Source organism: Microtus ochrogaster, chromosome 6, assembly GCF_000317375.1.
Source record: "Microtus ochrogaster isolate Prairie Vole_2 chromosome 6, MicOch1.0, whole genome shotgun sequence".
NCBI classification, from domain to species: Eukaryota; Metazoa; Chordata; class Mammalia; order Rodentia; family Cricetidae; genus Microtus; species Microtus ochrogaster.
This window is the reverse complement of record NC_022013.1, coordinates 75,956,818-75,969,146: the sequence shown is the minus strand read 5'-3', so window position 1 is coordinate 75,969,146 and position 12,329 is coordinate 75,956,818. Positions and strand designations below refer to the sequence as shown.

The following is a 12,329-nucleotide window of genomic DNA, read 5'->3' as shown; positions in this document are numbered from 1 at the left end:
CTAGATCCACGGCAAGCGTGTGCATTGTTATAAATGATTCTAGATCCACGGCAAGGCAGATCTTCTGTAATTCCGATGGGATAGAAGCTTGGCTGTGTAGAGGCTAAAGCACAAGAGGCTCATCTTTCTAGCCTAGGAATATGGCTGCCGTCTGGTCAGTATAAGGGGGGTCACACTCCTGAGACACTGAGCACAGTTCAGCGATAGAGAATCTCAGAATGTGTGGCATGCTGCTTTGCCTCCGCAACCCTTGGGCACACCGACAAAAGTGTATTTGCATGGGTCTCAGAAGGTGGCAGTATCTCACCAAACCATCCTGATCTGTGTTGGGGTTTTGACGTGTCCCTGTGGTGCCTGATGCTCTGGTCTTCCTGGTTCGCAGCTCGTTTGTGGCGGGCTCACACTGATTAACATCTGTGCCAGAATGATTGCTCTCCCTGAGAGTTTGCTCAGTGGCTCCCGAAGGCCAGCTGGAGGGTGGCTGTGTCATAGTGCGGTGGTGGGGAGGAGCCCTGGTGCGTGGGGGAAAGAGCCCTAAGACTGTTCAGAGGTGCTAAGCTCTGATAGCCCCAGTGGAGCCTCCTGGTCCCTCAGTCTGAGGACAAGGTGCTTGGGGACAGCTTCTGCAGCTGCGATTTCTGTGTTTCAACTGGGTGTCACGTGACCAAGTATCCTTGTAGGTGGCACCTGTGACATGGCTTCTGGAGCCTCTTATTTCTAAAGGTGGCAGGCTAGATTTAACCGAAAGTTTCCTTTTCTTTCTGTTTTTTTTTTTTTTCGTTTCTTTTTTTTGTCTGTCTCCTGAAGAAACAGGCTCATGGCCACAGAGGGTTTTCAGGCTTTGGTAATGAAGAACTAAATGACTACGGAGCCATGTATTGTACCAGAATGGCAGCAGGAGTCAGGGGGAGTAGATGCCTAGGCACAGAGGGCAGTGCCGGGCTGAAGCTCAGGAAGTGTCTGACCCCGTGCTGATAGGACCCTGCCTTTGTTGGGGAGGCCATGCATGGCCCAGCGTCCTGGGTACAGTGCTGTGAGCTCACTGTGGCCTCCTACCCAGCCCTGAGCTGCATGTGCTGTGGTCAGCACTCTGCGCTTCATTTGTCCACCATCACCACTAGGAAGAACGGCCTGTGGATGGGAGTTCAGTACATCTCTTCTTGGTGAGGAGTGCAGAATCCGCTGCCACGGTCCCTCTGAGTCTTTCCTACTCTTCCTCCTGGCAGTCATGGGGGCAGAACAGAAGCCCTGTGGCATGTTCTGAGCCCTGTGGCATGTTCTGAGCCCTGTGGCTTGTTCTGAGCCCTGTGGCATGTTCTGAGCCCTGTGGCATGTTCTGGCTGTTTTGCCTGTTAAGTCTCCTCTACACGAGGCAGGTAGACAGCGTGCATTTTGAGCAGACTATTGGAATGGTGGAAACCCCACTATTTCTTTCTCTTTAGAGAAAGAAAAGGGAGCTTTGTGGCAAAAATCTGGATACCTTATCCAAGAAGACAGACTCATTTGCTCAGCAGAAAACTCAATGTCACAATCACCTCTGCTTTTCCCTCACTCACAGTGCGTGTGCCCCGTGACACAGATCCTCACTCACAATCAGATGCCTCTGATAGGAGAGTGCTCTCAGTAAAGGCTGCAAGCAGAGCTTATGGGGATATAGCTCAGTTGGCAGGGTTCTTGCTGTACATTCACAAGGGTCTGGGTTTGATCCCCAGCACCACGAGAATCGAGTTGAGTTGATTGAACAGTCATTCACCTGTTCTCTTAGCACTTGGGAGGGGAGGAGAGAGTTCAAGGCCAGCCTTGGTGTTGTAGGAGTTTTAGACCAACCTGGGCTACATGAGACTCCGTTTCTTAAGACAAAAACGGGAAGCAAACAAAATGCTCAAAACTAGCTGATACGTCTACCGTATTCTAGTTCTCCTTTTCTTTTCAAAATTTTTGATTTTTCAGATGTGTGTGGGTATTTTGCCCCCGAGTATGTCTGTGTCCCATGTTAGTGCCTGGCGTCCATGAAGGTCAGAAGTGGGTGTCAGATCCTCCGGAACTGGTTACACTCGGTGCGAGCCTCCATGTGGGTGCTAGGAACTGAACCCAGGGCCTCTGAAAGAGCCGTCTGTACTCTTAACCACCGACCCATCTCTTCAGGCCCTAAATTTTTCAGTTAAAAATGAACAGTGCCATTGGAGTACGTACCTGTCATTTTCCCTTAATTTGCGTCTCTGGCATCACCTTCTGGAAAGAACCTCAAACGAACCAAAGCCGATTCTAAAGTGCATCATCATCGTCGTCGTGGTGACTTCTTACATTTCCTGTCTCCTCGATTGTACTTCCTGTTCTAACATGGTCACAAACTACTTGAAGTCGAACACTCTGTCCCCCTCCCCTGCTTCTGGTGTCAGCAGCAAGGCTGGCTTAATTACTAACACTAATTAAGAGTGGCCGTGGGCCAGGTCTCTTGCTTCTCCTATGCTGGAGCCCAGGATCACCTATGAAGTTCCTGGTCTGTGAGTGAATGCTGAATTCCTAGTTTGAAGGGCCTCAGTGCACCCTAGGCTCTGGGCCTGGTCAAGTACCACCGTTGTCCAGTTTGAAGGGCCTCCATGCACCCCAGGCTCTGGGCCGAGGTCGAGTACCACTGTTGTCCAGTTTGAAGGGCCTCCATGCACCCCAGGCTCTGGGCCTGGTCGATTACCACCGATGTTCCGTTTGAAGGGCCCCCGTGCACCCCAGGCTCCGGGCCTGGTCGATTTCCCTTTGGAAGGTGTGAAATCACAGACTCAGAGCTGCAGATCTGCTAAGTAAGGAAGGATCATGTTATTCACAGCCTCTCGGACAGGTGCTTGGGGATTAAGAGCTGCGTAGCCTCCAGAGCTGCTACAGAGCACAGTCCGAATGGTGGTCTCTCAGGCCATCCTGACCAGTGGCCATCCTGCTCCAGGACCTCTTGGTAGAGAGACCCATCATAAAAGTCAGTGTGAGATATTATTTACATGAATATTAATTTTAAATGTTTAAATAATTAATTATTTGAAGAAATATGCTCTATCACTACAATTGAATAATTTTGATAAACAGTGTTTCTCTTTTTTCTCATGGGAGTTTATGCCTGGGAGACACCAAGCCCTGCTCACACTCGAGGAAACCAAGTGTAGAGACCCTGGGATTTTCAAGACAGGTTTTTGCTGTGTAGCCTTGGCTGGCCTGGAAATTGTTCTGTAGACCAGGCTGGCCTTGAACTCAGAGACCACCTGCCTCTACCTCCTTAGTGCTGAGATTAAAGGGGTGTACCACAGACCTGGCTGGAGATCCTGTCTTAAGCCAGGCTTTTTTTTTCAAGTTCCTGGACTTCCAGGGGGACATTTGTCTCTCTGTCCTACCTGCTGGTGTTGCTTGTCCTTAGTCGTCACAGGCTTCCTCGTCCCTTCCTCTGTACCCTGTGGCTGCCCAGGCTAGGGAGGAGTCTGCTGGACCCATTCCCTCCTCTGCCTCATCCTTGTGCCCTGTGGTTTAGACTCCAGCTAAAAACAGCTCCTGTGCTCCCGAGGGCATATCTTATCTTTTCTTCTCTCTGCTCTCAGTTATATCGGGCACGGTGTTACTTAACTCCACCGAGCATCTTGGCACAGAACTTGAGCCCCGAGGAAGTGTCAGGTGCTGCAGTAAATCATGGGGATGGATTTTGTGTCTTTCCCTTGGGGTTCGGTGGGGGAGAGGGACCGGAGGTGGGGGGCAATCACCCAGCAGCTCTCCTGAATGCCTTATGAATGAATACTGGACCTGGGGTCCCACCTGTGAACAAAGCAGAGGGGATTCCTTTATTCTAATGGGGGTAATCATGTCATATGCAGGGAGTCATGAGAACTGAGAAGCAGAACTCGAGGGCTGGGAGAGAGAGGAGAGGGCTGTTTGGGGCAGGTGGCTTGAGAAGGCCACCATGGAGGAACAGAGGTGTGGAGACCAGGGACGGCCAGGGAGCCGTGTGGCAATCTGGGAGCTAGAGCTAGACAGCAAATACTGCAGGGACCCGGGCCTTGAGAAGGGAACAAGGATGATGCTATGGCAGCCGAGAGTGTGCCAGCCAGGCTGGGAGAACTGCTGTCCTCACGGCCTTGCACATTGTGCTGAGGAGTTGGCCTGCTGTGCAAGCTGAGAAGACCTCAAGGGTTCTGAGCTGAGACCCCGGTTCTCTTTAAGGGTGCCCTTCTCCCACACTCAGTGTTCCGGAGGCAAAGGGAAAAAACAAGCCTGTACCTAAAGGAATGTGGTAGTAATCTTGGCACTGCTGGCTGCCTGACTGGCCCCGGTGGCAGAGAGATGAGTCTGCACCCCGCTCCCCATGTGTGGAGGGGTGTGTGTGTGTGTGTGTGTGTGTGTGTGTGTGTGTTGTGGACTCAGAGTCAGTCACCTTTGGGTGCCATTCTTGAGGAGTTTCCCACCTTAGGTTTTGAGCTAGGGTCTCAGTGGCCTGAGGCTAGCCGGTTAGGCTGGGCAGTCCAGCCAATGAGTCCCCAGGGATCCTCCTGTCTCTGCCTCCCCGGTACTGAAATTACAAGCACCCTACCTCACTCAGCTTTTTTACAAGGGTCTGGGGGCTCAAACTAGGGTCCTGTTGCCTCCATGGTGACTTCAGGTGTTTGTTGTAGGCTTCTGAAGGAATGGACTTGATATTTGCTGAGCTGAGGAAGGCAGAGGGCAGAGCGGCGCAGGCCAGTGTGCGCAGGAGAGTGTTCTGGGCTCACAGAAGTCCACAAGCATCCAAGAGTAGTCCACTGTCCTCCAGCCCCAGCTCCTGAGCTCCCAGCTATTTCTGCCACTGCTGAGGTTCCTTCCCTCTCTGTTGCTGTGGTCAGAAAGGAACCCGGAGAGGAAAGGGCTGATTTGGCTTGTTCTTCGTGGTCATACATCCTAGACATCAGTCAGTGTGGGCCTCACAGCATGCGCTGAGACAGAAACCTTGGAGGATAGCTGCCTGCTGGCACGGTCAGGTATAGCCCAGGCCCACCTGCCTAGGGATGGTGCCTCCCACAGTAGGCTGGGCCCTCCCACATCATAATCAATCTTACAGATGTGGTCACAGATCATTCTGGTCAAGGCAATTCTTTATTTAAAGTTTCCATCTCCGATGTGTCTGGTTTACAATGAAAGCTAATCAAGACGGCTGCTTTTCTTGACTCGGGTTGTTCTGTGAGAAGCTGCCACACCAGCTCCACAAAACTGGCTGTTGTTTTTGTTTTCCTTTTGAAATCAGTCTGTAGTGACATTGGGGTGACAGGTGAGTCTCCAGTGGCCTTCCGTGGTGCCTGTCACCAGCTTCTGTGCTATCATTTGCTCTCACCCAAAGTACTTCCTTTTTGATTTTCAAAGCGCCACTGTGTCCTCTGCCACCCTCCCGCTCTCTGCAGCTGGGTTCCCACTCCTCCACTGTTGACTGCAGGCTTCACCCCTCTACCAGGGGCAGAAAGACTTCAAGGCAGGATACGAAGGGATATAGTTGCTCTAATAGAAGAACATGAAGGACCAGCTTCACTAGATCCCCCGTTGATGTTTTGGCTGGGCCCCAGGGGCATGCTAGACTCTGACTTGTACAAAATGGCCGAGAGAGTGGCCAGCGGTTTTTCCTTGCTTGAGACCAGAGCTAGGAATACAGCAGCAGTACAGACAGAGCTGTCACCCAGGGCCCTGGCCTCCGTCAGTCTCAGCCCACACAGACTTCCAGACAGTACAGACAGACCCGTCTCCCAGGGCCCTGGCCTCCGTCAGTCTCAGCCCACACAGACTTCCATGCAGGAACAGCTGAAGAAGAAAATAGAAACTGTCACGCATGATGGCTCCCACTTGTCACCCCAGCACTCAGGAGGCTGAGGCAGGAGGACTGCTGTGTCTGAGACTACATAGTGAATTCCAGGCCAGCCTGAGCATGAAACCCTTAAAAACATCCCCCAGACAACAACAAAGGACACCTTGACTGAGCTAGAATTAAAGTCAAAGGATTGTATCTGTCTTTAAAATATATTGAGTCTAGTTTGTGAAAATTCCCTAGCTTTCCAAGAGGAAGCGTATTCTACTTGAGCTAGACTAAGGGTCTTACTGCATTCTCTTCATACTTTAGTCTGTATGTGTGTCTGTCCATGTGTGACTGTGTGCCTCTGTCTGTATCTGTGTGTGTTTGTGTGTCTGTGTCTATGTATCTGTGTGTCTGTCCATCTCTGTGTGACTGTGTGCCTCTGTCTGTATCTGTGTGTGTATGTTTGTGTGTCTGTGTCTATGTATCTGTGTGTCTGTCCATCTCTGTGTGACTGTGTGCCTCTGTCTGTATCTGTGTGTGTATGTTTGTGTGTCTGTGTCTATGTATCTGTGTGTCTGCCCATCTCTGTGTGACTGTGTGTCTGTGTCTATGTGCCTGTCCATCTGTGTGTGACTCTGTGTGTGTGTGTGTGACTGTGTGTCTATCTCCGTGTGAGGATGTATCCATACATTAACAGCTTTGTTTTTTGACCCCTACCCAGAAGGAAGACTGGCCTCTGCACAAGCTGGAGTGCTCATCCATGGTTGTTTTCGGGGAGAGCTGGAATCCTTCGGAGACGGTGCGGCTCACAGCCCGGATCCTGGCCAAACAGGTGGGGAAATGTGATAACGTTCAGCTACGTTCATTTGTTAAAGGTCAGAAAGATGGGTGCTGAGCCAGGCTGAGTATGTGGCTCAGTATCCTTGGAGTTCTGCTTCAGCCCCATCCGGGTGTAATGGGAGGGCACTCAGGCGTAGTCTTGGCTGTTTCCCCCGGGCACGTAGGACATTTCCCCCCCAGAAGAGGAATATAGCCGTACCCGTTCAATTCGGAGCTTCTTGGGGGATTTATTTACATGGAAAAGCACGGTCATGACTTTGTAGCATGAAAGAACAGACCCGGCCAGGAATTCCTAGAGCTCCATGTGAGCCGGGCAGGCCAGGGAATCCTGGTGCTGTGTGGAGCTGTCCTGTCCCCTTTTTTGTCTGTCCTTTTGCTCCCCTTCAGCTGTTTGTCAGAGTGTGGTCAGTCCTTCCCAAGCGCTGGAGAACTGCCTGCCTTGTCTGTCAAGGTTCAGGTTTTGAAGTCAGTGGGAAGACATAAGGAGCTTGTCTCTGTCTGAGGAGCTCGGGAGGCAGCCTGCCTGTGGCAGATAGAGGTTTGGCTGTCGGCGTCTGTGTGGCTCTCTGAGCTGTAGATTTGTTTTAAGGCTTAAACTTCATCCCCCTCTGACTTTCGTATCCATCCCTACCAGCGCCTCCCAGCTTCTCCGTTGTCGTTTTAACCTAAGATGAATATGATTGTAATGGTTAGCATGTGCTTGTCCCCAGATCAAATTTAGGATCCTGGGTGTGTAAACAGAAGTAGAACATTCTAGAACTCTGAGGTCATCTTTCCACTGCGCTCAGCTGGGGTCAGGTGACTGGAGTAAGTGGAACAGGAGTTGCCTGCAGAGTGAGTGCAGAGATGAGGGTGGTTTTCTCCTGGGAAGGCCACCGGCCCCTTCTTAAATGACAGTTCTCCGTGAACTAATGGTCTGTGGCAGAAAGGAACACGGGGAGGCTGTGAATGTGAAGTCTGGATAATCAGTCCTTCGTTACATCAAGCCCTGCCTTCCCCCCACCTTTCCACGGTTTCTGTCAGTGCTGTCTTAAGGACCCAGAAGGAGCTTTCCTGAGTGAGGTGCCCCCCCCCACCCCCTAAGGCAGGATGACTTCTCACAGAAGTGTGCCCTGTGCCTGTCCGCTCTGTCCGCGTGCCGGGATGAGTTTAGAGGTTCCCTTTATTTTTTGTTATAATTACCACTAATTGACTATTAAATGGAAAGTTACCTGGCCGTCTTTTCATCTCCATAAGAATAGGTGATTAAAAAAAATAATAAAAAAAAACCAGACCATTTGTATTCTAGGAACTCGCAAAGGATTAGGGGAAACAGACAACCAACTACCTAGGGGAAGCTTAACATGTTAACTAGGGAGGTGAGAGCGCCCTGCTAGACCAACCACCTGTATCCCCAAATTGAATGGCCAGATTACAAAGCCCAGGCCTCGGGCCAGCTCCTGAGCTCTGCCTTTGAACTCCTGTCAACACCAAGTTTATTCATGTTCTCAAAGCCTCGTGGCTCCGCTATTGTTAGCTCCTCTTAGGGCGTCTAGAACAAAGGCGGCAGGCGTTTCAAGTGTGGCTGGGCTTGCAGATACAACCCAACGTGTTCCTTTTGAAATGTGGGATTTGAGATCATTTTAGCCTATGCTTAAAGAAAGTGGGAAATGGATGGGGGTTTCGTTTTGTTCTTTTTTAGAAGGAGAAGTAATAAATAGGATGGTTTGTCTGTAGACGCGGTCCTTTTAAGTCAGGACCCTAAAAACTTGTTTTCTGGCCCCATTCTTCTCTGTAATGAGCATTTCCGAGCCTACTGTGTGTGCAGGGTATTAGGGCGTTAGGGATACTGTGGACCCTTTCAAATGCTTTTAAAACAAGCCCTTTGGATCTGGAGGTTGGGCAGACTCAGAGCCTAGTGTGGACTCTTGAGGGGCCTTCTTCCTTGAACATGGTTGTGTTGTCTTCACTTGGACAGAACAAGGGTGCATTTGAGCCCGGGCACTAACGTTTCTCTGTGATTTTTGTCACCAATTTCTAGAAAATCCACCCGGAGAGGACACCTTCAGAGAAACTGTTGGCCGTGAAGGAGTTTGAATCCCGTAAGTATTTCTCTAGTGGATGCTCTCTTATTTTAGATGCAAATTTGAATTCTCATCAGGTGGATTGAAGGCAGAAATAACTGATTCTCTTAGTAAGGATGGTGACTTTTAAAACTGTTTGTTGTATTTTGACCCGTGTTTTATTTTGAAATATGTTCCTAGCATTGTTTCTCCCCTGAGTTTATAAGTTGACTAGGAATTGGACAGGGGAGGTCGGGGCTCACACAGAGGTCCTCCCTGCTCCTGGCTCTCTGGGTGTTGGGGCTCAGACAGAAGTCCTCTCTGCTCCTGGCATGCTGGGTGTTTTGGGTATTAGCTACTCTGCAGTCTGGAAAAACTGATGTCTGTGTGTGCACACATGTGCTGTGCACGTATGCAGGTGTTCACGTACACATGTACAGGTTTATGTGGAAGCCAAAAGACACAGTCCCCTTGGGGGACACAGTTTACCAATTGAACTGTTTTCTCAGTTCCCTGGTGATGACTTTACCTAAAGGCATTAAATCAGGGCTGTCCAGCTGTTTGACGGTGACCCAGATCCCAGGGCCCAGTAAGGGACAGTGAGGTTGGATGTCATCTACAGTTGCTTCTCTCTGACCTCACTGCTCATGGTCAGGTGGAATTTCGTGCCTGCATGACCTTTGACTGATGGAGGAAGAGACAGCTCTTCATTTAGACCACATCATGGGGAATGTGTTCTCCAGGGCTCGACAGTGACCACCCTGCTGTTTGTAGCAGGAGGGACTCTGGTTTCTGTGGTAACATTGTTTCTCACAGATCTGGACAAGCTGGACAATGAGAAGAAGGACCTGATCCAGAGTGACATCGCGGCTCTCCATCAGTTCTACTCCAGACACCTGGAGTTCCCCGACCACAGCAGCCTCGTGGTTCTCTTCGCCCAGGTGAGGGTGCCAGCGCCCTTCCTACAGCATGTACTCATGGAGACACGTGGAAATGCTGACAGTATCTACCTGACAAGGTCCTGGGCCCTGTGAAACAGGTGCAAACCTGGGACTCAGTGGCACAGGCCGCCTAGCTCCCTTATCGAGTTCCAGGCCAGTAAGAGACCTTTTCTCAAGAAACAGGTGGGCTGGGATAGAGAGACAGCTCAGAGGTTAAGAGCATTTGCTGCTCTTACTGAGGACTTGGGTTCGGTTCCCAGCACCCACATGGTGGCTCAGAACTATCTGTTACTCCAGTTCTAAGAGACCCTATGACCTCTTCTGACCTCCATGGGTACAGGGCATGCATTATACATACATACAGGCAACACATTTATACACATAAAGTAAAAATAAAATACAGTAAAACAAGATGGACATTGTCTGAGAAACAACAGCCAAGGTTGTCCTCTGACCTTCATATCCCCCACAGTCATACACACACATACATGCATACACACAGACACAGACACACACACACATGCATACACACAGACACACATGCATACACACAGAGATACACACATATACATACACATGCAGAGACATATACATGCACAAACACACACACATACATGCATACACACAGAGACACATACATGCATACACACAGAGACACATACATGCACAAACACAGACACACACACACATGCATACACACAGACACACACATACATGCATACACACAGACACATACATGCATACACACAGAGACACACACATATATATACACATGCAGAGACACATACATGCACAAACACACACACATACATGCATACACACAGAGACACATACATGCATACACACAGAGACACACACACATACACATTCATACACACACACTCATACATGCATAAGCACAGATACACACATACACACATTTATACACACAGACACACATTCATACACACACAAACACACACAATCACCCCACATGCTAAAAATGAGTGAAAACAGTAGCCGTGCACTAAGTATTATGACAGAGGGAAGGGAGAAGCGAGTCTTTCCCCACTTCGACCCCAGTGAGCAACACTGCTAACGGTTCCGTGGATTAGCCGCGGACCTAGTGTTTATGCAGAGTATTTCAGCCATGTGACGATGACCAGGTACTCCCTGCAGAAGGAATCGTGGGTTCCAGTAAGGAGAGTTAAGATGGAAGCCCATGGTCATGCTCATTTCCACACCTGGTTTGCACCCTCCTCAGCATCTATGCACGGCTGTGGAGAGACACCCAACAAAAGAAGCTCCAGGAAGGGTAGTTTATCTGGGTTCATGATTTGAGGGTGCGGTCCATGGTGGGAAGGCGGGTGGCTGGGCTAGAGAAACTAGTGCTACTGTGCAGGACGCGTTATGTTCAGTCTGTACCCCAGCCCATGTCCAGCTCAGGTCTTCCCACGTGGGTTGACCTGGTCCCCCTCAGACATGCCCAGAGGCACGTATCTGTAGCAAACCTAAATCCTGGCAGGTCGACAGCCAGTATTAACCATCACAACACCCGAAGATGTTAGAGACAGGTGTGGGGACCGAGTTTCTGAAACTGTACATACAGGAGTTTCTTCTCGCTCAGACGTGGTTATATGAAGATAGAACAGCCAAGTGAAGTTTGTCACAGGCGACGGCCAAAAAGACCTTTCCTTTAACAGTGCAATGCATGCCGGTAGGCCTTCCGTGTGCTGATGTACTTGGCTCAGATCACACCCCATGTTCACATCAAAGGTCAAGTGTACATATGGAGAAATGAAATTATGTGTGTGTGTGTGCCTTAGGGAACTCAGACAGGTGTGTGCATACCTGCATACAACTAGGAATTTATTCCTTATGACCTTTACATTGATTAAATTTTCGTATTCATTCAAAGCTGTTTGTGTGCCATGTGCCGGCTTCATCTCAGTTTTCCTTTCAATAGCTCTCATGTAGCACAGGCTAGTCTCAGACTTACTGTGTATTCAGGAATGACACCAAGCTTCCCAAGTGCAGGGATTTCAGGTATGTACTACCACACCCAGGGTTTCCTGTGATCTGGGCCAACACTCCACCAACTGAGCCGCATCCAAAGCCCCATACACCACAAAGTCCTTGTGTGAGTTTTAGGGGGAATCCAGTGCCCCCGGAGAAAATGCTAGAGCTCAGAGGAAATGTGGCTCGTGCCCACCTTGCCCTCTGGCTTTGCCTTGGCTCCAGCTGGTGTGTGCTGTTCTGCTCTGAGCCTTTCACCCAGCTGAGGAGGCTCTTGTCGGGTAATGCAGAGGCAGCTGGCAGCTGAAGGTGACTGCAGCCCTCTGAGCTGCTTTAATCACTGCAAACCTGTGCATGGATGAGAGAGTGTTGGATATGCAGCCTGCATCTAGTTTAAATGCTAATTATGAGATAGCTTTAGCAAGGCGCTTACGCTTGGTTTGACTCAGGGAAAAAAGAACCACAGCCCATGCATCTTTTCTAATGTACAAGTTCACTTTTCTTCTCTAGGGACATCTCAGAAGGGAGGGGAGGCTGGCAGGAAAATTGCTATGTAGTTTGGCTCAAATACCACCACTGCCTCTCCAGAAGGAAGCGAGATTACACTTAATGTCTGTAGGAGAATGTGCATGCACACTCCCACAGCATGTCTGTAAGAGAATGTGCATGCACACTCCCACAGCATATCCGTAGGAGAACATGTGTGCACACTCCCACAGCATGTCC

At 49.9% G+C, this 12,329-nt stretch overlaps 1 protein-coding gene across 1 annotated transcript in view; it reads left to right on the top strand.

Moving 5' to 3' along the window:
- The window catches only part of Smyd2 (SET and MYND domain containing 2), a 42,043-nt gene that overhangs the window by 14,397 nt on the left and 15,317 nt on the right, over nucleotides 1-12,329 (top strand). Inside the window, exons 3-5 of the mRNA XM_005348863.2 lie at nucleotides 6,507-6,617; nucleotides 8,646-8,706; nucleotides 9,484-9,608. Of these exons, the coding sequence (XP_005348920.1) occupies nucleotides 6,507-6,617; nucleotides 8,646-8,706; nucleotides 9,484-9,608 (297 nt within the window). The remainder of the gene's footprint in view (nucleotides 1-6,506; nucleotides 6,618-8,645; nucleotides 8,707-9,483; nucleotides 9,609-12,329) is intronic.